This window comes from Chaetomium fimeti, assembly GCF_033439085.1.
Source record: "Chaetomium fimeti strain CBS 168.71 chromosome Unknown B0H64scaffold_1, whole genome shotgun sequence".
Taxonomy (NCBI): Eukaryota; Fungi; Ascomycota; class Sordariomycetes; order Sordariales; family Chaetomiaceae; genus Chaetomium; species Chaetomium fimeti.
The window spans coordinates 942,594-968,949 of record NW_026944329.1 but is presented as its reverse complement, the minus strand read 5'-3'; the positions used below and the strand labels follow the sequence as shown (position 1 = coordinate 968,949).

At 57.9% G+C, this 26,356-nt stretch overlaps 6 protein-coding genes across 6 annotated transcripts; 2 read left to right on the top strand and 4 right to left on the bottom strand.

The window, feature by feature from the left end:
- Positions 1 to 11: 11 nt before the first annotated feature.
- B0H64DRAFT_351495 (uncharacterized protein) lies at positions 12 to 7,776 on the bottom strand. The gene is made up of 4 exons (XM_062801466.1): positions 7,283 to 7,776; positions 6,402 to 7,128; positions 907 to 6,219; positions 12 to 821 (listed from the first exon to the last, which is right to left on the bottom strand). The coding sequence occupies exons 1-4, from the start codon at positions 7,504 to 7,506 to the stop codon at positions 456 to 458; spliced, it is 6,630 nt and encodes a 2,209-aa protein (XP_062663577.1). The 5' UTR covers positions 7,507 to 7,776; the 3' UTR covers positions 12 to 455.
- A 2,306-nt stretch (positions 7,777 to 10,082) lies between these two features.
- Positions 10,083 to 11,876, bottom strand: B0H64DRAFT_6323 (RTC4-like domain-containing protein). Its single transcript, XM_062808543.1, has one exon. The coding sequence runs from the start codon at positions 11,752 to 11,754 to the stop codon at positions 10,159 to 10,161; it is 1,596 nt and encodes a 531-aa protein (XP_062663576.1). The 5' UTR covers positions 11,755 to 11,876; the 3' UTR covers positions 10,083 to 10,158.
- Positions 11,877 to 12,247: 371 nt separating this feature from the next.
- Positions 12,248 to 14,012, top strand: B0H64DRAFT_379862 (Dynamitin-domain-containing protein). Its single transcript, XM_062802701.1, has 3 exons — positions 12,248 to 12,405; positions 12,466 to 12,525; positions 12,572 to 14,012. The coding sequence occupies exons 1-3, from the start codon at positions 12,367 to 12,369 to the stop codon at positions 13,760 to 13,762; spliced, it is 1,290 nt and encodes a 429-aa protein (XP_062663575.1). The 5' UTR covers positions 12,248 to 12,366; the 3' UTR covers positions 13,763 to 14,012.
- B0H64DRAFT_379861 (uncharacterized protein) lies at positions 14,013 to 14,749 on the top strand. Its single transcript, XM_062802700.1, has 2 exons — positions 14,013 to 14,245; positions 14,435 to 14,749. The coding sequence occupies exon 2, from the start codon at positions 14,443 to 14,445 to the stop codon at positions 14,716 to 14,718; it is 276 nt and encodes a 91-aa protein (XP_062663574.1). The 5' UTR covers positions 14,013 to 14,245; positions 14,435 to 14,442; the 3' UTR covers positions 14,719 to 14,749.
- A 639-nt stretch (positions 14,750 to 15,388) lies between these two features.
- B0H64DRAFT_315372 (COG4 transport protein-domain-containing protein) lies at positions 15,389 to 20,799 on the bottom strand (the record flags this gene model as incomplete). Its single annotated transcript, XM_062800240.1, has 6 exons — positions 15,389 to 15,520; positions 15,584 to 16,597; positions 16,657 to 18,030; positions 18,493 to 20,313; positions 20,370 to 20,633; positions 20,686 to 20,799. The coding sequence occupies 6 exons, from the start codon at positions 20,797 to 20,799 to the stop codon at positions 15,389 to 15,391; spliced, it is 4,719 nt and encodes a 1,572-aa protein (XP_062663573.1).
- A 906-nt stretch (positions 20,800 to 21,705) lies between these two features.
- On the bottom strand, positions 21,706 to 25,871 carry B0H64DRAFT_470188 (uncharacterized protein). The gene is made up of 4 exons (XM_062807820.1): positions 25,328 to 25,871; positions 24,075 to 25,269; positions 22,690 to 24,021; positions 21,706 to 22,633 (listed from the first exon to the last, which is right to left on the bottom strand). Exons 1-4 carry the CDS (start codon positions 25,478 to 25,480, stop codon positions 22,086 to 22,088), a joined length of 3,228 nt encoding a protein of 1,075 aa, XP_062663572.1. The 5' UTR covers positions 25,481 to 25,871; the 3' UTR covers positions 21,706 to 22,085.
- Between the last annotated feature and the right edge of the window lie 485 nt (positions 25,872 to 26,356).

Sequence of the window (26,356 nt, the reverse complement as noted above, 5' to 3'; positions counted from 1 at the left end):
AACACACATCCCAGCATGAAAACGCCGCCACCACACCGAGAGAACGCGGCACCCCCAACCGCACTGATTGAGGTGCACTGATGTCCTGAAGCCCGCCGCCCTACCCCTGACAACAGGACCCGAAAACAAACAAAAGTCACGTGCGGGGCAAAACACGAATTATGTAATCATACCATCCCATCCATCCCCCTTTTCTCCCCTTTGAAGCTCGGGGAAGCCAGAACAACAACCATTTCCGAGTGGTGAAGAGACAGAAGGGGCTCGTTCAGAATGTGAGGATATATATAGGAAGAAATCCCACGTTTTGAAAATGGTGTGGTAGGTGGTGGTGGTGGTAGGGGGTATCGCAAAATGAACAAGACAATCCGACATGCAAGAGACTAAGGGAAAGGGAGATGACCTATGTGTGCATGCATGCCATGTGGCTAGCGAGCAAGCACAGACAAACCGCGGTTTTAGTCGGGCGACGAATCTGGCGTGTTCACCCCGGACCCAGTAGCTGAGGGGGTCGCGGATGTCGCCTGCGATATCATCACCTGGAGACTGTCGGGATAGGAGGGATGCAGCTGCGGGGGTCGTGGTGTTGCGGATGCAGGCGCCTCCAGCGACACGGCGGACGTGGGCGCGGGTTTCTCGTCCGCGTCGTCGAGCGGGCCGTAGCGGGCCTGGTACTTTTGTAGCAGGGCAAGCTGCTGGCTCAGCGTGTCTAGCACCTGGGACATGGGCGCGCGCAGGTCGCCGACCTGTGTGGCGGCGGTCTGCTTGTTGGGGTTGCTGTCGGCTAGGATGAGCTTGCGGACGGCGAGGGTCGACACGCAGGTCTAGGTTCTGTTAGCCTTTTGTTTCTTCCTTCCGCGGGGGATCCGGTTAGGGGAGGGGGGAAAAGGGGGGGAAAAAAGAACATACCTCGATCCGGCTCACTTGATGTTCCATGAAATTCACTAGGAACCGTTCCGTTACCTCTCCGCCGCGCTGCTTCATCCGCTCCATGAGCTCCGTCTCAGGCGGCTGCAATACGCGCCTGTTCACGTCCTCGAGCGTGCTGCACAGCATCTCGAGTCTCAACGCCACATGCCACATGGCCCAGATCTCGTCCGGGTTGATAGCGAGGTCGCTGTCGGGGCTGAGCACGGCGGGCCTATCCGTCGTAGACTGCGCTCGCTCGTGGAGGCTGTGCTGCTCCATCCTCCCCACGAGCGCGTGCGGGTACAGCGAGTAGATATACTCTGGGTTTTCGAGGCCCTTGAGCTTCTTCTCGCCCATATCTTCGACCCGGAACCCTTGACTGCTGAGGGAGCGGAGCTCGTTGCGGATGGCTCGGGAAAACACGTCCTCCTCGGGAATGTCCTCCGTCGGGGCTGACGATTCCTCGTATTGCTCGAGGCAGCGCTGAATTTCATTAAGAAAGTCTGAGGACGCCGTGATCTGTCCACCGTCGGCGCACGCCGTGACGCGGCTTGCCTTGTTCACCATTGGGCCATAGTAATCCATGCGGCGAGTTACCGCGTCCTCTTCCGCCAGCGGCTCGCCCCAATGGATGCCCATACGCACCGACAGGCCCCTGAAGATGAGCTTGTTGTCCCGGTCAAAGGTAGGCTGGCAGTTGATCGAGTTGAGAATCTCGTTGGGCCAATTGACCGTCAGAAGGTGCGTCTGGACGGCGAAACACCACAGGAGCGCCGAGGTGGCGGTCGGGAACGACACCATGAAGGCATCACCTTCGGTCTTGACCTCGTACCCGCCGATAAGCCTGAGCTGCCTACGCAGGGCCTCGTTGTGCAGCCTGATGGCTGATCTCATGGCCTCCGAGTAAGTCTCCCACAGTTGCGTCGAGTTCTTGATGTCCGTGAACACGATCGCAATCATGCCAGTCGGCGCAGGCACTTCCGCTTCGAGACGGGACAAGACCGAATCGAGCGGGCCCGCCGCCTTGGCCTTCCTGGCCCTGCGCGCCGCGGCCGCGGCGGCATTGCTATCGTCCTGTGGGAAGTTGAACCACGACATGCTCTGCCCTCTGTGCATGCGCGAACGCTCGCGCCGCCGCTTGAGCTCCGACACGCTCAGCATCATGACCATGATCTTCTCTCGGGAGCCGTAGGCTATGGCGAGATCGCGGATCTTTTGTGCCGCTCGCATCATGTCGTTCTGCACGGAGCGCGCAACATCGACAACGAGCTCCGGGGTCAAGTATTCCCACACCTCCCCGGTAGCCACAAGGATCGTCTCGTCTTGGTCCTCGATCGTGTGACGTGTAATGTGCGGCGCCGCCTGCACGGTCGGCAGCAGGTCCACGTAGCCAAAGGCCCGCGAGACGGGAAGGATGTCGTTCAGGCGCCCCCGGCGTGAGACCCAGCCCCCGGCATCCCGAATGCGCGACCGCTCCACGGGATCTGCCGGGTCGTGCTTCTTGGTCAGAATCTTGGCCTTGCCGTCGTTCCGGATAAGCATCGCCTGGACGTCGCCGACGTTGGCGACGTACAGCTCTTGCTCGTCGAGGTAAACAACGGTGGCGACGCCGCCCGAGTTGAGGTCCTCTTGGCTGAGCACGAGAGGAGCTTGTGATCCGCGGTGCGTCGTGATCGGCCTTTCCTCCGTGTGCTGAATCGCGGCCGTGACGAGGTCTTTGTTGAGCGACAAGAAGGCGCGCCTCAGCGCATCCTCGGCGGTCTCGCCCGAGTCGGGTTTCATAATCTTCAGCTCGTGGGTGAAGATATCATTGAAATTCTCGTGGAGATATTTGGCAATCTTGGACCCGCCACTGCTGAGTGCCTGGCCATCAAACAATCCCAGGAGAGTCTGCGAGTCAGACGAGTTGAAGCGCGGAACCACGAGGTCAATGGTGGAGAGATGCTCGTTTTTCCCGAGGGTATCGGCCATGCCGTAGGGCATGTACCCCGCCAAGGTGCTCGATGTTCTGACACGACGATCTTCGCTTTGGTCGGGAATGCTCGGTTGGGTAAGCGTCACGTCGATTAGGCCTAGGACGCGAAGATTGGCAAGGCGGCCGAAGTCGGTGAGCTGCTCGCGGTTCTGCGCAACGGCGTTGGGGTAGGCCTGCTTGATCTCCAAGCGTCTGTTCCCGGACAGGTTGAGATACCGCAGCTTGGGATTGAGGTTCCAGTTCCAATCGTAGGGGACGTTGGCAATGTTGTACTTGAGCGAGTTGCTGCCGCAGTCTAGCACGGCTAACCTCCTGGCCCGGGAAATGTCGGCGGGAAGGTTCGTGAACTTGTTGTTGTTGATGTGCAATGTCTGCAACAAGGAATAGTCTTCCAGGTCATCTGCCGGCAGGCTCGCAAGCCCGCTGCATGAAAGGTACAACTCGGTCAGCTGCGGCCAGTTTTTCATTGTGCCCTGAGGCATGTCGGTGAGCTCATTGTAGGAGAGGTTGAGGACGCGAAGCTCGGAAAGAAGCGTGGTTTGGTCAAAGATATCGTCGTCCAGCTGGTTATCCGCAAGAATCAAAGTCCGGAGGGAACCAGCGAAGGTGTTGGTCAGGATCGCCCCGAATCCGGAATCCTTCCTGAGACCGGGGCCCACCAGCGTCGTCGAAGAGCCGCTATGTGTGCTACGCGACACCACAGACGTGTTCCGGCCGCCTTTTCCATACACCGATACCAAGGAGTTGTTCCTGTGCTCGCCCCCCGGCACGGGCGACGGTCCTACGCTGAGGAGCGTGGCACTTGAAGCCTGGCTCGGGCGCCGATACACATCGCCATTGAGCTCCTCAACGCTCTGCATGGGGGAGAGGCCCCGCGCCGTTCCAGATACCTTGCTGCTGAGGGAGCTGTTTGTGCTACTTGGGTTATCGGGAGGCTGAGGCGCGCGAGACGCGTGTGTCGGAAAGCTGTCTAGAATGTTGGATGACGCATTGAGCGTCTCCAGTTTGCTGGCCCACCACAATTCCGTCGGGAGCCTGCGAATGTTGTTTCCGCGGACGTTTAGAAAGCGCAGCTCTGTGAGACATCCGATCTCCTGAGGCAGCTTGCCCACCGAGTTCTGCGCTATGCTAAAGTGCTCAAGCTTTCTGAGGTTGCCAATCTGGCTGGGCAATGAGACAAAGTAGTTTCTGTCGAGGACCAGGCGTTCGAGGCCTGGCATATTATTGAACGACTCGTCGATGCTCGCCAGCTGGGCGCTGGACAGATTCAGAAGCTTAAGGGTGGGGACCGGCGACTTGATTTCGAACTTGGTGACGGGGTTCGAGTTGAGCTTTAGGCTGCGTAGCCTCTCGAACGTACCGACGAACTGGGAGACGGAATTGTGGTCGGCGGTTAGGATCTCCAGCTTCGGAAGCTGCGCAATCACGTCGATGTTCGAGATCGTGTTGTACTTGATGTCGAGTTCGCGAAGGTTGCTTAGATCTCTGAAGGACCCGGGAAAAGCGCCCGTCAGCCGGTTGTTGGTCACGACGAACTTCTCCAGGCTCCTTAGCTTCCCGAAGGCGTCTGGGAGGTCACTGATGAGGTTGAAGCTGAGGTCCAAATCGACGAGGCTTTCCAAATCACAGAGGAATGCTGGGAACTTCTCTAGGTAGTTGGAAGAAAGGTCCAGGGCCCGCAGCACCGAATAGGCCCCAAAGTATGGTGGTAGGTGGTTGAGACGGTTATTTGCTAACTTTAGTTTGAGGAGTCCAGTGATGCCGCCAAGGTCAGCGTGCTCGAGCTCCTCCAGGCGGTTGTTCGAGACGTCCAGAAACGTGAGTTTGTTGGCCCAGGCCAGGCTTGGTGGTAGCTTCCGGGCTTCGTTGCTCAGGTACTTGATATCACGTAGGCTGGTGCAGGCCTGGATGAAGTCCCGCGGCACGTCGAGCGACAGATTCCTCGACAGGTTGAGAGAAATGATTTCGGAAGCTTTGGAGTAGAGGATGACAGGAATCGCGCTCAAGTTGCGGCCAGATATGTCGACGTGGATGTACTTTTGCGAACGGGTGAAGCCCAGGTTGTGTGTGACGGTGTGGAAGTCGCTCTCTCGTGCGGACAGGAACATGAAGCGACACAGGTAACTATTATCCTCGCGGCCGATGTCCTCTATCCTGTCACGCTCCTCGTATCCGACCTGCTGCAGGAGGCGCTTTTGCATTAGGAGCGGGCGCTCGGCGGAGCTGAGGACACGGGTCAAGTCATGTTTCTTCAAGACGATGTTGTAGCCCTCCATGCCGTCGATGACATATGACTTCTTGACGATCTGCGAGATGAGGTCCGACACCGTCGCGTCAAGCGCCATCTGCAGCGTCGCGAAGGTGCCGTCCGCCCTGAACACGCGGATGCAGTAATTGGTCATCTTTTCCTCTGGCCTCGGCGGACTCCCTATATCGTCGGCCTCTGGAACCTGGGCTGAGACATCGTCCCCACGGCGGACCGCCCAGCTGTCGGGAGCATTCCAAGCGCCGCTTGGGTCTGTGGGTTGGATGGGTAACTTGTCGAAGTCGATATCGTTCAGAAAGTCGGGGTCCATCGGCGTCAAGGGCAAGGGCCTGCTCAGGATCCCCTCCATATCGCTGAGATTCGTGTCGAGGTGGAACATGGTTCCTCCGCCACCCTGCCTGTCGGTAGGCCCGATATTCTCGTCAATGTCATCGTGCTGCCTGACGGTACGGCTCTTCTTGGAAGAGAAAGGAAATTTGTTGTTGAAGGTCGCGCCACGTGCGTAACCGGGGCGCGATCCTCCGTACTCGCGGGGGTCTGGCGAGGCTGACCATTCGGATCCTGGGGTCGGTTGCCCTTCACCGAACGGGAACTCGTGCTTGCTTGGTCGCGGCTGGAGGGATTGGGAAGACACCGGAAGCTTCCTCAGATCAGTCGGTTCGTCCTTCTCCCTTCTCCCTCGCAAGCGACCGAGGAACCGGCGTTTATGGTGGTGGCCCGGAGACGTCTGCCCGTCACCAAGAACGGTCTTGGAACCCCAGGAGCCACTGTTCGCGCTTGGAGCTGGGCTCTGAGCGCGCGACCTCGTGCCGTACATTCCGTTTGACCCGCTGCGTTCCTTGGCCGCGGGCGCGGAAGGATCCTCCCTGCTGATCGACGGGCGTAGCGACCTTGGGTCTTCGTTGCTCTTGTTGTGTCTGTGATGGCCTGGCAGGTGCACGATTGAATGGCCGGACCGGCCGGAGCCGGATGTTTTTGGTGGATTCTGCGCGGCGGCGTCGGCCATGTAGCGGCCACGATCCGGGCCGCTGAGGATGTCTCGGACTGGGGCTTCACCGTATCGGGCAATGTCCTAGTTTATGGCGTTCAGTGTCAGAAAGGTGTATAGGGTTGGCATGGGGCAGGAAACAATCACTCGGCGGAGGGCCGCAGAGAGCGTCGCATTGGGTGATTGGCACGGCAAAATGCCTAAAGAAGAAAAGGAGAGGATATAGTGTCGAGACTAAGGAATGATTGTGGGGTCGCATCACGTACATCGGCTTCCTGGTACAAAAACGGGACTACTTCCGGCGCCGGCACCGGGGTTCGGGGCCTCGAAGCCGGGGAACCGTCTCTGCCATGGTCAGTGGCGTTGGAATAGTTGCGATCCCTATGCGGTCGGCTGTAGCTGTATGAATGCGATCGATGCTCCTTGCCGCCCTGGCCGAGGCTGGTTTCGGATGAATCTCTCCCCGGAAATTCCTCCCCAAAAAAGCCCTGCAGTTTTCGTATTCCTCCTCTTGCGCCGCTGGCCCGCGAGCCTTGACTGCTTGCCGTTGTGGTGATGCTCGCGACGGACGGGCGCCTCTCGTCGGTAAAGTATGCAGCGTCTGGGGAGTCGGTGCTGCCAGCAGGGGTCGCGCGGCTAATAGAGGTACGGACACCGGGGGACAGTCGGGAGTCGAGGGATAGATTATCGGTCGAGTCGTTGTAGAATGTGGTGGGTGCGGGATCGGGAGGGGCCGCCGGCGAGGCGGCGCTGCCGTTGCCCGTCATCCAGGGCGCGATCTGGCCGAGAGAGCCGGTGGACGGGTTTGTGTGTTGATTGCGAGTCGACCGGCCGCCGGCGGGGTCGAGGATCGCTAGGTCGCGGCGGTAATCAAAGAGGTCGCTCATGGAATGATCGCGCATCGACGTATTGGAATTCACCGAGGAGGGGGATAGCGCGAGTCGCGCACCGTTCGACGTGGGCGAAACCTGACCATCTGATTCCTTGACGGAGCTGGGTGGCGGCGCCAACGATACGGGCATCCCGTCAGCTCCAACGTCTAGAGACAAGGATGGCGCAAGAAAGAGCAAAACAATTGCGGGTTCACCAGGGTATAATACGCCACGGGTGGGGGGGAGCACGGAGAAGCAGGCTTGGAGCAACTCACCGTATGAGATTGCCGCTCTCGTCCGTCTTGAGGCGCGACGGAGCCGCTCGTCGCGATGTAGGCGGGGCGAACCGGGAGGCATTGTTCCCTGCAGCACCAAAGTTTGGGAGCGATGGGGTCGTGGGCGTCAAGGGCAGCGGTTTTACCGTGATGCTGGACTTCCCGCTGTCGGTGCTCGAGCCCGTCATGGAGCTAAAGCGAGAATTGTCGTCGGTTCGAGGCATTGTCACCGGCTGCAAAGCAGCAACCCGCGCGGCACCTGCAACAAAGGGACGGCGGTTTAGCGGTCCGTTGCCATTCCACGCACGTCTCTTAGGCGGATGGCGCTGATTAGGTCATTGCCTGTGCTTGCGGTTCTTCTGGTTGTGGCCGTCACCGCCGTCGTCGCTTGTCGTCGCCTACTAGTGCTGTGTAGTATATAGGTAAGGTAGTTATCGGTTGCGAGCAATGATGTGATGGTGCTCGAGTGGGATTCAGGCGAAAAGTGAGAGACAGCGCTCAAGCACAGCCAACCTCGCAGCGAGCTGGCGGGCGTGTGGGCTGGTTGGTGGGCCTTTCCCGCCCAAGTTGCCTGTTACGGGTTAAGGTTGGGTGCTGCCGGCGTGCCAGGGTACAAGGTTTAGGAGCGCGGGGCGCCCCACGGCAAGGATCGGGGTATTTCGAATTGAGAGACCGTGACCCTCCTACTTGGTAGAAAGCCTACGACTGTGAAGAAGTCGGGGCGTCAATGCCGAGGAAAACGGAATTCATCAGGATGCCTCCAGAACAGTTAACGTGCGTTATTTTCCTTTTTTTCACGATCCTCGAACTCGAAGCGGGCAGCTCGCGGGCTGTACGGGCAAGGATCTCAGCGGCACGGATACTCACGTTGACGCGAACGAGTGGAGTGTGGCCTGGTGAGGCAGGATGGAATGTATGTACTTGTCTGTTTGCCTTATCGCACTTGCTCTGCGCTTAGTGTCCTGGCCGTCATCTCCGACGAGGCCTAATTCCGGGTATCAAAGAGCACACACCCCATTTCCAAAAATGTCCAACCGCTCACCTGGCCTACTGCGCGAGACTCATTGCATAAGGTTTCCCAAGCCTCGGTGTCGATTTCGCTCACTGAGGTCGCACAGCAGGCAGCGTCGTAAAACCACACAGCCTTATGAGTACTTCGTACATGTACATCGGTATGTACTGCCTTGAGGGATTTCCGAATCGCCGTCATAACCATATGGTCTCATTTTCTGGTTCAACCTCCACATGGACCGAACGTTCCCCCACCTCCCCGAGCAAGCTTCCGGGACCCTGCACGGCCCCGCCCGCTTTGTGTACAAAGCCCGGTCCCGAGCCAACAACAACACCCTCTCATTGCAGACGAAAGCGGGAGGTGTAGTATTGTAATAAATAAAAATAAATACCTACTTCTATTTGTCTATCGACTCAACGCAGCACTTTACGGTACCCGAGACACAAACTCGCCTGCTGTTGATGAGAGGAACCGTCATTCCAGCCCCGCTGCCCAGACGGATCTCGGGCTCGCGTATCGATCAAGATCCACTTTAGTTATTGAAACCTCCACCGACGTCTTTTTGGCTGCCCGTCATAGATCGCTTTATCGAGATCCTCAACCGCTAAGAAAACCGGCAGAAGTAGTGAAAGCAAGGGAAGAGCCCAGGCAGCTCTGTGGCCTTGTGTCAGGAGGGTGTATATGACAGGTTTGCCTAACTCGGAAACCACTTCACGTTAATTTCTGGTCTTTCAACATGTGAACTTTCTGCGATCGGGATTGGCCCACAGGCTTTCATCCACTATCCGTCATCACCTTTCGGTCGCCATCTCGAGCAGGGTTAGGATGCTTGGACAAAGAAACACGCCGAGACCCCAAACTAGAGAGGATGGCGATGGTTTCTTTTGTCCACGACAGACACATATTGAGCAAAAAGTCTCCGAGGAGTTTCGGCCAGACCACCACTGGAGGGACTGCCCAGAAACTCAAGCTGGGTAGTCAGAGTTTCACATTACCCTTTTGGTGAGCAGATCCGACTCGTTGTAAATCTAGAATATGACAAGACTTTTATTACACAGTGTAGGCGGGGAGTCTGGGCCAAAACACCGTCAGACGGACTGAGATTGACCGTGGCCGGCATAATTCCTTTTGCCGGTGTCCAAATTAGGGGTAAGATGGTCGCTGGCTCCTGTCAAAAACAAAGTTGGTCTATTGGAGTTCCCGCAAAAGTTGTTCTCTCAGCGCTGAGCTACATGTACCTACAATAGAACGAGATGTGCTATGGAAAGCATTAACTTGAACCCCCCCGAGGAACCCCGCTCTGGAAACGGACTGCCTCCGTTAAGTCAACCGAAAGCGGAAAGATGATAACTCACAATCTGAAGGAGATCATCTCTTTGTCGGAAACTGTCTTTGTTGCTTTATATGAAGGGCGGTCTGTCCGAAACGCCGATCTCTGCATGCGATCTTCCCCCGGCAACTTCCAAGTGGAAGCCCGTTGAGCTGACCGCGGGCTTTCCTTTGTCGATGTACGAGGTAGTCGGTACGAAGTACCCGGGGTCGAGCTCGGGCTACATCTCCTCAACCCCACGACATCCCACGGTCGATATGGCAAAAGGAAGCCGAAAGGCCCTTGCCAGCTTAGCGTTGTCTTTTGGGTTTGCAGATCTTCAATTTCAAGCAAGGCCCCAGATATCCACCGTAGACTCCCAAGTCGCTGGAGTTGTTGCGTAGCTCGTGAGAGGGTAAACATAATACCATGGCAAAGGGTTCGGATTGCCCGTGAGTACATGTAGTAGAAGTACATACACGGGTTCATGTTCCACGGAAAACCATCAGTGCCCCTATTGTACACTACCCAGCAGAAAATACCTAGCAAATAAGTCTAGCCCGACTCCGCCTCATCTCTATCGTCATCGTCATCATCATCATCGCTTAAAATAACATCGGGGATCTCGTCATTCAACAACTCCCCAACGGCACTGCTCTCCGTCAAGATTTCCCGGGCCTCCTCCACCCCCACGCCCATATCCTCCATGATCAGCCGCACCGCCAGCTCGGGCACCAACACGGCCTGCAGGTACATGGTGTGGCCCCTGGCGGCGATCAGGCGATCCTCGACGGAGCGCCTGCGCAGCAGGGCGGCGAACTCGCAGATCAGGTTCTCGGTCATGGCGCGCAGGCCGCGGATGCCGTAGTAGCCCGGGGTGAGGTTGGCGTCGGACTGCAGCAGGGTGCGGTTGCGGCCCTCGCGCACGGCGTCCCGGAACAGGTCGCCGTGGTGGCAGCGCTCGCCGTCGGCCAGGATCCGCCGCAGGAAGCCGTAGTGCCGCGCGATGCGCCCGTCCAGCCGCGCCCACTCGATGTCCGGGTACCCCTTCTGCACCCACGTCTCGCGCGCCGTCCGCCGCCGGTGCTGCTCGCAGAACCGCCGCATCCCGGCCACCGTCATGCGCCCCTGGCTCGCCTTGAACTCGTCGAGCTGCGCCTGGTCGACTTCTTTGTTGCAGAGCGGGCAGAGTGGGGTTGGGCTGAGGGTTTCGAGGTCGGTGAGCGGGGAGGTCGAGTCCCGGATGAGGTTGGGCTCTTTGAGTGCGTCGCCCGTTTGGGAAAGGGCAAAGTCGAACCTGTCGTTGTCTCCTCCCATAAAGGACTCCGGAAGCTCGTCTGGTATTGTGAAAACCGGTCGCTGGGACGCTTCACTGTTTTCGAGTTCCCCCGGAAACAACAGGCCGTCGCTATCCGGCATTCTCAGCCGTTTCTTCCGTATTGGAGACTTGACGGGTGAAGCGAGATCTGGGATGGCTTTGAACTTGCGGGCTGGCGACGGGGCCTCGTCTCTCATCCCTGAGGGCGAGGAGGGGAGCTTGAGCTTATACCTGTCTGGGTCCTCCTCCTCTGGTGTTGGCTCTTTGGGTGGGCGCTTGAACCTCCTCGTTGGTGACGCCTTTGGCCTGGGCTGGCCACCCGACGATTTGAACCTGCTGCCGTAACGCCGGCTCGCAGTCGGTTTTTTGGCAAACATGTCCACATCGAATTGGCTGCCTCGCTCTCCATCGCTCAGTGAAGTCCGCCTAGGTTTCTTCGAGGCAGGGGAGCCCGCGGTAGTGTCACTGTCAATCACCTCTTGATCCTTCGTGCCTTTCAGGCTTGTGCCGCGCCCCCCCCCAGCGACCGATCGTGCAGATGCCCGGGTCCGTGTGAAGTTTGCTGGTGCAATACCTTTTCTGCTGGCCCCTGCAGTTTTGATGCCTCGCCCTGGGGGAGACTTTTCCTTAGCACGGGAGCTGGTGAAGTGACTTGATGTGATGTTTCCTCTCGTTGAAAGTCCGTCGTTGTCGCTCGAATCAGAGCTGCTCAGGGGCGGAGCATCCACATCAATAGCCTCCATGTCTTTGGTGACGTTCTTCCCGCCTACGACGCTTAGGAGGCGGGGGACAGGCTGTCGGGCGCTGAGGCCGACAAATCGTTCGCCGGACATATCAGCGGTTCCTAAGACGAGATGCGTTGCGTTTGATCTTAACAAACACTCTCGACATACAACTTGTCTGCTATGAAGTGACCACAATTGGTGATGTGCGGGTGGCGGGTAGTCGCGGGAGAGTCAATTCTGGTCGACTTCGATGAGAAAAAGCCAATCGCATTTTCGAGCAAGTGATGTTTGTGGTGTAAGAGTGGAGGGGACTTGAGCGTGGACCAAGGTTGAATTATAGGTATCCGCGCGGTTATGGCACCTCAAAACCATGTGAGGTGAGTGAGGAGTTGAAGTGCAACCTACTACTACACAGCAAGGTAGGCAGAAAAGGTTGCGTAAAAATATGCCATGTGTGAATGTCTTCAGAAACGATTTGATGAGTTGCATGTCCCTCCACCCCAAGTGGCAAGCGCGACATGCTTGGTCCATACCGAAACGCGTTTGCGGGTCTTGGCCCCTGTCCTGGGTATCCACCTTTTGTGCTGTTCGGCCGCAGCTTGAGGGCGTTCTCGGCGATTGGACAAAGCGGGCGACCTCCTCTCGAGAGAAGTCAACCAAATTTGGTTGACCCGATTGCAAACGTATGCTGGTGGATGGAAATTGTGGTACGACAACAAAATGGCATCTAACAGGAAATATGCTGCGTTGCCAGACCTCGTAGGCCACCCGAGTCAAACACACAGCGAAACAATACGGTTGTGTTAACTTCATGTCCAGGACTCGGCACCAGACATCTACGAGACCCCAGAACTCATCGACGACCAGTCAACAGTTCCAGTGCGTTTTCTTGCGCCCGCTAGTAGATGGCAACTAATCATCATAGCCCACCACCGTGCGGTCGCCTTCCGACAATGGGTACGATGAGGAGGAAGATGACGACACTGGAATCTCGCGGTCGCGTCTCCGTATAAACCAAGCCCGATCGAGGTTCATGCCAGCAGCCGTCGACGCGACAGACGTGGACTTCTCAGACCGTCTTGCGAGCAAACGGAAGTCCTACAAGACATCGACCCGGCGCCGTCGAATCCTCGAGGATGGAACGGAAGAAATAGGCGATCTGAGTGACGAGGGCGACGATGCGGGGAACCTAGCGCGAAAGATTGCTCGACTAAAACGCGAAATCGAGGAAGCCAAGGAGGAGTATGGAAAACAAAAGGCTGCCTCAAGCCAACCAACGGACGAGGAAGAGGTCGCCGAGACCGAGTTCGAATCGCTGAGCAAGGTGTTGGATGAGATATCGGGACTTGATCAGCCCCTAGCCTCCCGCGCCATCCCCGCTCCCCAACCAACTAGTATCGGGGAGAAGGCATCCGGGGAGCACACCGAGGGCGTCAGTTACACGATAACTTATGCGCCGAGCTATGAGCAAACACACGTTCTCGCGAAAGCGGCCGATTTCGACAGCCGCCTGGTCGTTTTGGAGAAGGCACTAGGGGTCGGGTCGGTATCAATGCCCGAATTTGACGCGAACGGCCTGCCGCGCGCCGTCGTACCCCTTGTGGAGCAGCTTCACAAACAAGTCTTGACCCTCTCCGAAGCCTCGGTCCCCTCCCTCGATAGCATCAGCCGGAGAGTACGGGCTTTAACGCAGGAGGCTGAGAATTTGGAGAAGGCGAGACGGAACGCCAAGTCAGCCCACGACGCGCTTGCTTCGGCGGGAGCTGCACCAGCCTCCGAGGGCGCCGCCCCCGAGGATTTGGAGCAGACGGCCAAGATCAACGCACTCTACGGAACCCTACCAACCATTGAGAATCTCACCCCCCTGCTGCCGCCGCTGCTCGACCGACTCCGATCGCTGCGAATGATCCATGCAGACGCCGCCGCGGCCTCGGAGACGCTGGAGCGTCTGGAGAAAAAGCAGGCGGAGATGGCCGGCGAGATTCAGCAATGGCGAGAGGGCTTAGAGAAGGTGGAGAGCGCCGTCAGGGCGGGTGATGCGACCATGTCGAAGAATGTGGAGGTCATATCTACGTGGGTGAAGGATCTTGAGGAGAAGATGGCGAAATTGTCTTAGCGAGTAGACCCTATGATACCCAACGCGAGATACTCGTTTTCCCAACTGATAGCCAGACTCGAATCCGGAGGAGAGCATGTGACGATTGGGTGACGATTGGACTCCCTGGCCTTTGGATGCTAAAGTACCCTCAGTACACAGTGGGAGAGTGGGTCAGGTTGGCCCATTGACCAATCAAACCCGCCGAGCGCGTCTTCGGTTGCAAGATAAATTCTCCAAGAAAGCTCGGCCAGAGCTTTTTGACTTTTCCTCTTCCTCTCCCTCACAACCAAAATTCGAAGGGCCGCAAGAGCTCATTGTGCATGCCCTTCGTGATGGCTAGCAACAGCCACCGGGCTGCTTTGAACGCTGGCTGAAATATGCCTTGAGTGCTGTGGCTAGGCAATGCACGTGATGGCGCGCCCTCCAGAAACTTGCTGAAGCTGAGAAATCCTCGGAGGGGCATTTCCCCTCAACACCACAACACCCGATAACGCAAATAATGTAAGTTTGAACAACCCCCACCCACGTGTTCCATTACCTCCGGTTGCATGATGAAAGCAATAGCATTCGTTTCCTGAAAACACTTTGATGTATTCTCTAATCACCAAGATCTCTGACAACCACACCTCAACCCAAACATATCTCCCACAAGCATGGTTGCAGCTCCAGAAGCTAACAATCCTGCCAAAGCTAGTACCATGACCCCAAAACCGCCCCAAGGCCACTTCAACGTCTTGTACTTTGCCACCGCCGGCTCGTACACGTCGAAGAATGTCGAAGCCTTGCCGGCGCCGCTACCGCTGAAGAAACTTTTTAGCACCCTTGAGGAGCGGTACGAGGGCATCCGGGCGAGCGTGCTGGACCACAGTCTCGTCACGATAAACTTGACGTATGTCGACGTAGATGATGCGGAAGAGGTCGTAATACAGGAAGGCGACGAGGTTGCGATTATCCCTCCTGTTAGCTCGGGGTGACACCGGCAGCCCAATAAAAGCAATTCAACCACTTTCTTGTCCAAATCGTGATCAAGATGCGGAATCCAGCAACCCCGTCCCCTCCCCAGAGTTCCCAACCATTCCCTATCCCAACCCAAACCCATTACCCCATTCAAACCCTCTAAGCCCACCATCGAGCCCTCCGACCTGATGAGCATATCCTCGCCTAGCACCCCGCCAGAGCACAACGCCTACTCAGATCAACCCCCAACGCCCAGCGTCGAGGCCACCGCCACAAGCACGCCTAGGCAGGCTGGTGATGCTCGGCACCTAGCACCCGAACGGCTGTGTCCGGACCCCCTACCACCCCGACTAATACGGGCAGGCCTGCTCGTCGGAGGTTGGTGCTCGGAGCGGGAACGAGTGGTGATGGTTGGGGACGCGGGATTGTGTCTGAGTAGTACGGGGCAATCCGTTAGTGCACCTGCGCTGGATATGAAAGTCCGAGTTGGCCTGGAAGCCTCGTTTGACTCGAGGAATAACTCTAAAACAGGAAAGCAAGTGACCCTCTAGGCTTTTGAAGACCAGCCGCTCTACCAGGCTATGTGACACCAAAAACAACGGGGCAAACACATAGATAGGAATTGGCCCAAACCCCTTGTAGTATTTGGCCACACATTGCCCTTTTCTTAGCCCACCCTTAGGGGTGTTAAGTCTTGACGATACTTCTCGCACGCCTCCTCTCCTCCTCACTCAGCACCCACTCCATCTCCCCGTCCTGGCCCTCCTCCCCGACCAGCTCCTCCCACTCCTCGTCCTCCATATTGGCCACCATCAACACCTGCGCGGTGCGGCCAAACACCTCCCGGACGGCATAATTCCCCTTACTAATCGTCCCAATCACCCCACTAAAATCGCGCTCCATGCGAATAGCCCCATAGGGGCTGGTGCGCCCCCCGGCGTAGCTCCAGACGCGCTTCTCGAGCACGCGGGCGAGGTAGTCGGCGGTGAGGTCGAGCAGGGCGGCGTGGGTGCGCGGGGTCATGAGGCGGGCGACGGGCCGCATGAGGGCGTCCCAGCCGTGCTCGAAGGCGCGCGGCACCTGCTCCAGCAGCTCGTCCTCGGTCTGGTCGCCCTGCGCGGCGAGCTCCGCCAGCTCCTCCTCGCCCCCCAGCGTGTAGTCGGCGTCCCGGAACGCGTCCGACAGCACCGGCCGCAGCCGCGGCTTGATCACCTGGCTGAAGAGCGCCTTGACCCCTTCGGTTAGCAGCTCCGTGGTCTTGGCGGTGAAGGAGGCGTTGAGTTTGGTGAGGCGTGTGGCGACGTTGGCGGCGTCGTTGTGGAAGGGGAACGCGTCCTGGAGTGGCTTGGTGTGCGGTGCCCCGTTGGGGTGCTGTTGTTGGTCTGCGGGTTTGAGGAAGTTGGAGACGATGCGGGCGAGGTAGTCGTTGGCCATGTCGAGGCTGTTGATGAGGACGATGAAGGAGACGATGATGCTCTCGGGTGGAAGGTTCCCGGGCACGGAGGATTGTGGATAAGATTCGTCGCGCATCTTGCGCTGGATCATGCCGACGAAGTCGGAGCCGAGAAGGCTGGATATTGTTGGGATGACGGAGTCGATGACGCCTGGTTGAGAGGTTGAGATGGACCTGCGGATGACGGTGTTGACGATGTACATGACGACGTCGACGGCCGAGATGATGAATGGGGGGTTGCTGTCTATTGGCCTGCTCATGTTCAAGGACAACCCGGCTGGGGACTCGTCTAGTTGGAACGCCTTCTCGACGGACCGCCGGAAGAAAAAGTTTGTTAGTACGTTATACGGGGCCACGAGCTTCCCTGATACCTTGCGGCTCAGGTTAGACTTGACGAGGACGTCGGGCACGGCGAGTGGTGCGTCGTCAGCCGTACCAGGTTCCTAGGGGTTGTTAGCTTCAAATACAAATGCCCAAGTCCGTCATTCATGCTCGAGCATACCGTGCACTTTCCAGCCAGGAACCGTGAGTAAACCGACCACTTCTCGAGCATCGCGGCAATCTCCACCAACAACCCGTCCACTTCTCTCATATTGACGCCTTCATCCTCGCTGTTACGCACATCGTTGGTCTGAGCGCCAAGCGCGGGCGAGTTCACCCGCGGCGTCCCTCCAAAACCTCGTTGTTGCGGTAAGAAGCTCTGCACCAAGAAGGAAAAGGGGTAGCTCTTGACGTCTGTCAGCCGCCGGTCCACCGTCCGGTCGTCGCTCCACGAGTCCAGAATAATACCGCCCTGGACATCAGCCTCCATCTGAAGCCTCTCAATGACCCTGACCATTTTTCCCATCCCATAATGCCTCTCCACAAGCCCGCCATGGGCTTCCACGATACGGGCAATGTGATCGAAGAGCCTCGTCAGGGCGTTGGCGAAGAACACGCCGTCCTTCCCGCCCCGAGCGCCCCCAGGAGAGGTGCCCTCCTTCAACGAAGCTCTCGCCTCGCCCGCCACACCCTGGCAGACAAACTGCCCGTACACATCCAACCCGACATCCCCCCTCCCAATCAGGGGAAACAGCTTAAAGAAGCGCGTCACCTTAGCGGCATCCCCATCCGTAGCAGCCTTCTTGAACTCCCTCAAGAACAAACTACACAGACTCTCCCTCGCCTGCTCGAGCGTCACCCACGGCGGGTCGGGGACCTCAACAGTCGGCACAACAGCCGCCGCAAACCCACCGCGCACGATATCATCGGGCACGCGGGCGGCGCGGCTGATGTAACCGGCCGCAGCCTCCCAGTCCTGGGGCGCACCCATGCTGCCCACGACCCCGGCGACGCAGGCCTTGAGCTCGGCGACCAGCTCGACGACGCGCAGGGTGTCCTCGACGCGCTGCTTCTCGAGGTCGAGCGTGCGCACGCGGCCCGACAGCCGCGCCGCCGTGTCCGACGCCGACGCCAGCATCGCGTTGGAGATGCCCCGCGCCGTCAGCACCTGCGCCCCCAGCCCCGCCCGCAGGTTGTCCAGTCGCGAGAGTGACCGTGTCAGGTCGGAGTGTGTTGAGATGAGGCCCGTTAGTTGGGTGGTCAGGCCGGCTTCGCGCGCGTGCAGGGCCGCGAGGGCGGTGCGGATCTCGGAGGGGGTTGTGGCGTTGCGGAGGGCGGCGGAGGGGTCGGTGTCTTTTTTGGAGGGTTGTTTCGTGGAGGGGACGGTTGTGGCCATGGTTGCGGATGTAGTTATGGTGGAAGGGTGGGAATGGGATGGGATGCTGCTGCTGCTGCTGCTGCTATTGGCGGCAGGCATCTTGGTGGTTGTAGTGCTGGCGGCGCCATTGGGGAGGGCTGACATTGGTGCTGCCGTCGCGACAATGGCGGCGCATTGCTGCTGTGCGCCAAAGGGTAGAAGGAAAGGTGGTGATGCCCCGCTGGAGTTGCTTCGAGGTTGCCCCGGCCGTTATTAAGTGGAACGGGCTGTGGTGTCAGTTGCAGGGACCTCAGCCCCCTGTAGTTCTGCTCAGAACATTTCGAGTCACTTTTGGCCAATCAGGAACTGTAACTTTGGAATAATATGTATCATAATACGATATGCCAGTGTAAAGCAGTCAAGGGGACCTCCTTCCCGAATTCCATTGACAGAAGTAGAGAACCTCCTCCCTTCTTCTCTCAGTCCGCATCAAACAACAACTGATCAAAGAACTTTCCTCTTCACTCAAATAATTCATCCAAAACATCTCGCTATCATGATTCATCAACCAGACATCAATCCGTGTCAAACAAACAAACGAACACACAAAATAAAAAATTAACCCTGCCGCAGAATATCCTTTGCCGCCGTCAAGTCGACGATCTTCCGAGCCAACCTCTCGCGATGCTCTTTGATGCTCGGCGACTCACCAGCAATGGTCTCGAGCTGGCCCGGCTCTAGCCCAATCACCCACTCCTGGCTCAACACGCCCAGTGGCGTGGATGGCCCAAAGAGCAGGCGGTAGTTGACCGCCTGGTTGAGCACGTTGTCGACAAACCGTTTCTGGGCGATGCCGTAGTACGCGCTTAGGTCGTCATGAATCTTCTCGGTCACGTCCTCGGCGTTTGCCTTCTTTTCCGTGGAGTTCCGGACCTGTTCTACCGTCACCATGTCCACGCCGTTGTCGTCGCCGAAGCACATGTTTCGCAGGCGCTCCACGATCCGCTCGCCGCGCCACCGCTGTCGATTCTCGCCAAAGTGGTAATCCAGCGTGTACGGCTTGGCGTCTCGCTCCGCGGACACGAGGAACTCGGCCGCCTCCATGCCCGCCCCGTATCGCCGCAGCAGCTCGTCGATAATGGTTGACCATAGCTCCTCGCGCACGTTGGTATCCAGGCAGGCGTCATCGAGCGCCGCCTTGATGAACCGGTGGATGGCCACGATGACTCTGCTCACGAACGCCTTGCTCATGCTCGGCCACTTGCTCGACTGCTCCTTCCATGCAGTTGCCCAGACAGCGGGGTTGTATGTGCAGAGATCCATCCCCCGAGAGTGTGTGTAGAGCTCGACAATCCATTTCATGATGCCCCCGATCGGCTCGTCGACGTCAAACTCGTGGCTGATGATATTCTCAAGTTCGGGATAGTCTTCTGGGTCAATGGCCTGAGCGAAGTTCAGAATAACGTTCGTGTCCGAGCCGCTTTGTGGAACATGCTCCTCCTCCTCCTCCTTCTCCTCACTGGTCTCAAATTTGCGGAGAACTGCCATGTTTTCGAATTCCCGACTGAAAGCATCGGCGAGGTTTACCACCTGCGTCACAAGACGGAAATGGATCGATTTCTCAAACGTGTTCTCGCCAGCGTATTGTGCCTCGAGCGCTTGTCGCACACGGTCTTGGAATCTCCCGGCGATGGCGCTCAAGAACCGGCGCTGCTCGTGCTCATCCTTTCGGGACGGACCAAGCGCGTCCCGCTCCCGTTCTGCATCTCGAAGCATGTCGTTAATGTCCTTTCGCAGTTTCGGGAACTCTCGCCGAGCGATGTGCCCGAGCAGTTCGGCGAGGCGCGCCTTGAGCGCCCGGACGCCAACCCTCTCGGGCGGAAGGGTGTTCCACGGCGCCTGGTTGAACATGTCCTCCCGGCGCCCAAAGTCGCCATCGCCCTGGTCTGCACCGCGGCTTCTTACCACGTAGTACCCCAGCCTCAGCTGCTTCTTCTTGCCACGGACAATATTGCAGACCGCCATCTTCGAGCTCTGCTCCGGAACCAGGTCGGGCTTGGTCAGGATGCCTAACGTGCGCTCGCCGTTCGGGTCGAACTCCTCCGCCATGGTCAGGATCTCCTGGTTGGAGATATCGATGTTGCAGGGGAGCACAGCCAAGATGACTGTGCGGCTGTCCTGGATGTACCACCGCACCATATTCCTGACCATGACCATATCTTCCTTGGTCGTGACGCCTTCCGTTGGCGTGCGGAAGATGCCCGGCACGTCGATCACGGTCAGGTAGTCGACCGACGGGCCGCAGATCTCGATCTTGAGTACGTCTTCGCTGAAAACGCTGCCGACCTGCGGAGCTGTGTGCGTCGTGACTAGCGCTCGTCGGCCGAAACCGTCATCGGACGTGTAGCCTTCCGAGTGTTCATCGGACGTATAGCCGGAATCGGAGCTGGGCCTCATTCGGATACCCATCCTAGCATTTACCTATCCAAGGTGTCAGTCTACATCCCCTTGGCTGTCATCTGTTGAGCAGCACGAACCTCATGCAAGATGCCCGGGAACCTCCGCCGGAAGTCGTCAGGAGAGAGCGCATCCGTGCGATATCCCTCCACCTGCCTCTTGTGCGCGTCCGAGGCATTCGGGCCCGGGATGATGCTGACCTCAACGCGGGAGACATCATCGCGCCGCTGGGTGATTTGGGTCGCATAGCGCGTGCATAGCTCTACGTCTCGCGGGAAAGGGATGCCCGTCAAACTCTCCAGGAGTGACGACTTGCCCGAGCTCTGGTCGCCCACGACGACGAGCTTGATACTTGGTTAGCGCAGCACGGGGCTTTCGAGTGGCGAGAGAACACACCTGAGGTAGCGGGACATGCTTGCCGATGTTCTTATCGCGGAGTTTATCGATCTTCCGCAGGAGGGAAGCGCTGACGAGGTTGTCGTGCTGCCGATCCTGGGGATCGTGTGCCATGGTGGAGATTATGGCGAGAACCAAAGTCCACAGCTGCAAGTCAAGCACAGGAGTTCGGGCAAAAGGCTATCTCGTTTGAAGACTACGATAGACTGACTGCTCATGAGCAAACGAGTGCATAACCATCAACTCACCGGGGCCCCTACCCCATTCTTATACTTTCCAACCTACTACCCCTCCCACACCTCCCACATGTACGAAACACAGGAAACCACTTCCAACCGCAAGGCGTCCTGCAAGACCACCAAGGCAGAACACCTCCGCACAAAAGGCAGAACAACCCAGGACACCGCAGCGCTAACCGCCACGGCCGCCCGCCCGCGATCTGCCGGTCAAGGGCGGAGGGGCGGTTACGGTAGGCCTCACGGCATCACCTCGCCCCAACTGCTTCTGCATGTATGTATGGAATACCCGGCAGGCAAGGTTGGTTGAGTTGAGTAAGGGGGTAGTTAAGCGAGGAGGAGACGGCCGTCGCTGTGGGCCTCAGCGGCCGGTCGGGGACTGCAGCCATGTACATACATACCAGGGGTGAGTGATCGATGCTGCACAGCCTATCCGGAGTCTTTGCCGGTGTACAGAGGCCGGGAAAAAGCTGTGGGGGAGCACTCCAAAGGGAGGGAGGGACGGGGGCACGGTGTGTGATCCCGCTGTTGGCGGGGGAGGCTTGGAGCGGGAACCCCCTGTAACCCCCCGGGCTGCATGAATGAGGCTGGGTTGGAGGTGTTGGTTCGGTGGTCTTGGCAGGCGTTATTGGGCTTCAGCTGAACGGGCGGCGCTTAGATTTTGATAGACTTGTTTCGAGAAGTTGCTGGGTAAAAATCCTAGGATGTGTTTGACTGGTGGGAAGAGACGCCGTCGTCGTGATTGTGCCTGGCGAGGACGGACTTACATACATGGTCTCGGGTGTGGAGTCTCGTTCTGGAGATGGTTCCACTCCCCGCGGTGCCCCGCCCCGGGCCGCGCCGAGGCCCACAACGCCATGGAAGGTCTTCGCCACAGGGGAATAACTCACACCTCTCTCCAGTCTCTGCAGGTCTTCAGGGAGCGAACTAAGGGTAATACGCTTGGGCGAACCTGTCTCGGTTGCCCCAATATGGGACCGTGTGTGTACAACGCAAGACAGAGGTAGGTAGTTTGTACGTGCAAAACCCAACACACTGATACGATACATTCATTAAGTGCGTGAACTCCACCAACCCGTCTAGCCCAGGCCACATCTATTCTCATACTCCTCCAGCTTAACCAATGCCAACCCTACGCCACCAAACAACCCCCTTATAACCGGTTTAAACTGCCTGACTATACCCACCCACAAACACCCCCCTCCTCCCCTTCCCATACCTCAACCACTTGCGCACCTCATCCGCCCAAAACACGCTACTGCACAGCATCAACAGACCCAACAGATCCCTAAACCCCAGCCCCTCCGTCTGAAACACCTCCTGCAGCCAGGGCAGGTACACAACCGCCAGCTGGCCCATAAGACTGCCGGCCACAGCCCAGTTGAAGAGCAGGTTGCTGAAGAGGCCGACCTCGCCGCGCAGGACGCTCTTGCTCTCGGAGCGGCAGGTGAGGGCGTTGAACATGTCGAAGAGCACGAAGCAGGTGAAGGTCATGGTGGTGTCGCGGCGGGTGACCTTGCCGTCGCCGAGCATCTCGCGCGTGTAGACCAGCATCGTGCCCGCCATGATGATGGCCGCCTGCGTGAAGACGCGCGCGAGCAGGCGCCGGGTGAGCACGGCGTCGCCGCGCCGCCGCGGGGGGCGGTTCATCACGTCCTTGTCGACCGCTTCGACGCCGAGGGATTGCGCGGGGGGGCCATCCATGATTATGTCTGGGTGGAGAGAGTTAGCTGATGGGTGTAAGGGGGGGGGGGGGTGGAGGCCTTACTGATCCAGAGGATTTGCATCGCGTTGAGCGGGGACTTGAACCCCAGTGCGGTGCAGATCAGGACGAGGGAGAGGCCGGCGGCGCTGGTGGATAGTTGGAAGGTGAGGAAGTTCTGGATGTTGTTGAAGATGCCTTTGCCCTCTTCGATGGCGTGGAGGATGGTTGAGAAGTCGTCGTCGGTGAGGATCATGTCGGCGGCTTCCTTGGCAACGTCGGTGCCGTGCATGCCCATAGCGATGCCAATGTCGGCCTTCTTGAGAGCTGGCGCATCGTTGACGCCGTCGCCCGTCATGGCGACAATATCGCCGCGGGACTGGAGCGCCCTGATGATTTTCAACTTGTGGTCGGGATTCGTCCGTGCAAAAATTGTCGTGTGCTCCATTGCCCTTGCCAGGTCCTCGTCCGACATGGCATCGATTTCATCACCGCGAAGGACCGACCTGATGGTGACTTGGTTTGATGTATGCGCAGTGGGTGTTGCAACCGCCATGCCCAGCTGCTTGCCGATAGCAACGGCTGTGGTCTCGGCGTCGCCAGTGATCATGATGACCTTGACGCGCCCGCGCATCAACTTTCTGATGGAGCGTCCGACACCCGGTCGAGGCGGATCACTCATCCCAACCAGACCGGCGAAACTGAGGCCCTTGTACTGCTCCTCAACGCCATGATGGATGGGGCTATCAGCCCTGTCTGACCCGGGAGTGTTACTCCTAGGAGTATGTTTGCTATTCCTGAATTTTGAGACGGGCCCGCTGGCAAAAGCCAAAACTCGAAGGCCCGTGGATGCCATCTGCTCGGCCGCCTCCAAAGCCTCCTGCCGCCGCGCCGAGTCCAGCACGATCTCCCTGCCATCCTTAGTGACATAGGTATCGCAAGCGTCGAGGACTTTGTCGATAGCACCTTTCATGTACGCAAACTCCTTGTCGTTCTTGCCATTTTCGGAGCCAATCGTGACACCCATCCACTTGCGCTCGGAGCTAAACGGCGTTTCGGTCGCCCGGGGCCCGATAGAATCACGGACATCATGCTCCTTGAATCGATCTAGAAGGTCGAGCATGGCAACATCCGTAGGCTGACCAACCCAACGCGTGTATGTTGACGCATGACCCCTATTTTGGGTGGAGGAGAGCACGGCTCTCGCGGCCGCGCCGTTCTCGGTGTAATTACGGGCGAGACGCGCATTGTTAGCTATATTCCCAATCCGCATGATTCTCAGCGCAGCAGGGCCCAGCTTGGCCTCGGTTGCCTCGTCATCGGATTCTACATCAACGGCATCGTTCGTGCCAAAATACCACATCTTGGCCGTCGTCATATGGTTCGTCGTCAGGGTACCTAGAACTCGTATTAACACACATAGTTCTCCCCAACCAAACTGCCTGGCTTACCTGTCTTGTCCGTGCAAACGACATTGACGGATCCTAGCGTTTCAACCTTGGGCATCCTCCGGACGATTGCGTTATGCTTGGCCATCCGGTGGACGCCTAAGGCAAGGGTCACGGTTACAATGATGGGAAGGCCTTCCGGAATCGCCGCTACAGCTAGCGAAATAGAGATGGTGAAGATTTCGAGTAGCTTCTTCCCCTGAAACCAGCCAATGAGCGAGATCAGCCCAATGATGACGAAAGATGCCTTGCTCAGTTGTGACCCAAGGTCATCCATAGACATTTGCAGCGGGGAGCGAGGGCTTTCGGTGCCGGACACGCTGGCTGCGATTGTACCAAAGTGTGTATCGCCGCCAGTTGCAAACACAATACCCTGTCCATGCCCGGATTTGACCAACGTTCCCATGGAAGCGATGTTGTGCGGCCCGTCATGGTCCACCTTCGCATGTCCCGCCGAGTGTCCGTTGGTGGCTCCGCCGAAGGACGGCTGAGGCAATTGCAAGGTGGAATTGCCATAGCTAGGGACGCCGATCGCACGACGCGGACGGGTATTCGCCGTGATCCTTACAGGCTCGTTCTCGCCCGTGAGATTCGAGGCGTCGATGGTCAAATCGGCGGCTTTCGTTACCCGAATGTCGGCGGGGATGCGGTCACCGGTGGTGAAGAGGACAAGATCCCCTGGTACCAGTTGCGCGGCCATGACCTTGGACGACGTTGCCTCCAGCACCTCTTCTTCGGGAGTGACCGAACCGGATGTTGGAAAGTCGGGGGTTTTGTCGCCTGGCCAATTCGGCGAGCGCCCGCCGAGAGAGGCGTTGGGTGCCTGTTTCCGCACGAGGTGGGCATGGTTCGGAACGAGATGGTTCAGCGCCTCAATCGACTTTTCGGAGCGATATTCCTGTACGAAGCCCACGCTAACCACGATGGTCACAGCAACCGTGATGCTCACGGCGTCATCCATATTCCCGACCACGATCGACGCGCCGGCAGAAGCCAAGAGGAGGAGTATAAGCGGCTCTTGGAACTGCTTGATGAATCGCAACCATATCGGCTCGGGTTCTTCGTGCGGGATTTCGTTCGGACCGTAGTCGCGTAACCTCGAGAGGGCTTCGGCGGGCGTGAGGCCATGGGTGAGCGACGTTTTCAGCCGTGAGGCGACTTCGATCGGCGTCAGAGACGAGTATTCATCGGCCACGGTCTAGTTGAGGCCAATTAGCATGTCTTTGCTCACTAGTATGCATTGCCATGAACCGTACTCTTGATTGCGCAGATGTCGGTCGAGGGCTCATCTTTGGCGAAGCAGACCACGAACGCTCCAACTCGATAGGGGTCCCTGCTGACCCTGGCTCTTGGGGGTTTTGGTAGATCGGCAGGGCATCCCCGCTATCTTTCCGCGTGAATCGATCCATCCTAGAGTCCGTGAACGAGGCAAGCGACGTCGCAGGACGTGGGCGCAAAGGACCCCGAACGGGAGTCGATGGACGAACCGAACGTCATCAATGGCTGCAACAGCAGCAGGGGCAGCGGCAGCGGCCCGGAAGATCGACGGCAGAGACAACACAACTGAAAAGAAAAAGGGAATAGATATCCGAGCTCTAATCAATACATCAGAAAGGAATCAACACCATTACCGGCGCAGGTGACTTTTTTCCCGTTTCGAGGTCCTGGTCGAGCGTTAGAGGTGGACACCTGAAGGGGACAATGAACCGAGCCGAGACGTCGCTCGTGGAACGTGTTTTAATCAAGGTTTGCCATTCCCTGTTCCGCGCCGACCTGCAAACAGGGGTGTGTGCAGAAGGGGCGCCGGGCCAGGCACCATGCGCCATGTGCCATGTGGCTTGGCATCTTCTCGAGGTCCCGCATTTCAATTCGAGAGTTGCCGAGCACTTGAGCTTGAGACCGCGATGATGGGAACCGCCCTAAGTTTGTTGAAATGATCGTGATTGTGATGGTAAACAGAGCGAATCGCTACATTTGCGGTATATCGCATCCTCGTACACGATAGCTCCGTTGTATACCATAGACGCCACTGTTCCGGACAAGTATTCAAACTAAAGAAGTGTAACCTATTACTGCTAAATACAACTGCCCAGCTCAGCCCGTCATACAAGATCGGGGAAAACAGAAGCTGGTTGGGTCGCAAATGATTCCATAATTCCCTCTCCAGCACGATGGTCACGAAGACTCGCCACCAACTCTAGCTGTGGTAAAGTCTGTTGAAGAACGTTAAAACTAACTGCTTAATGTGAGACAGTTGTTCGCTTGCGGAAGGCAAGTGGCACGCA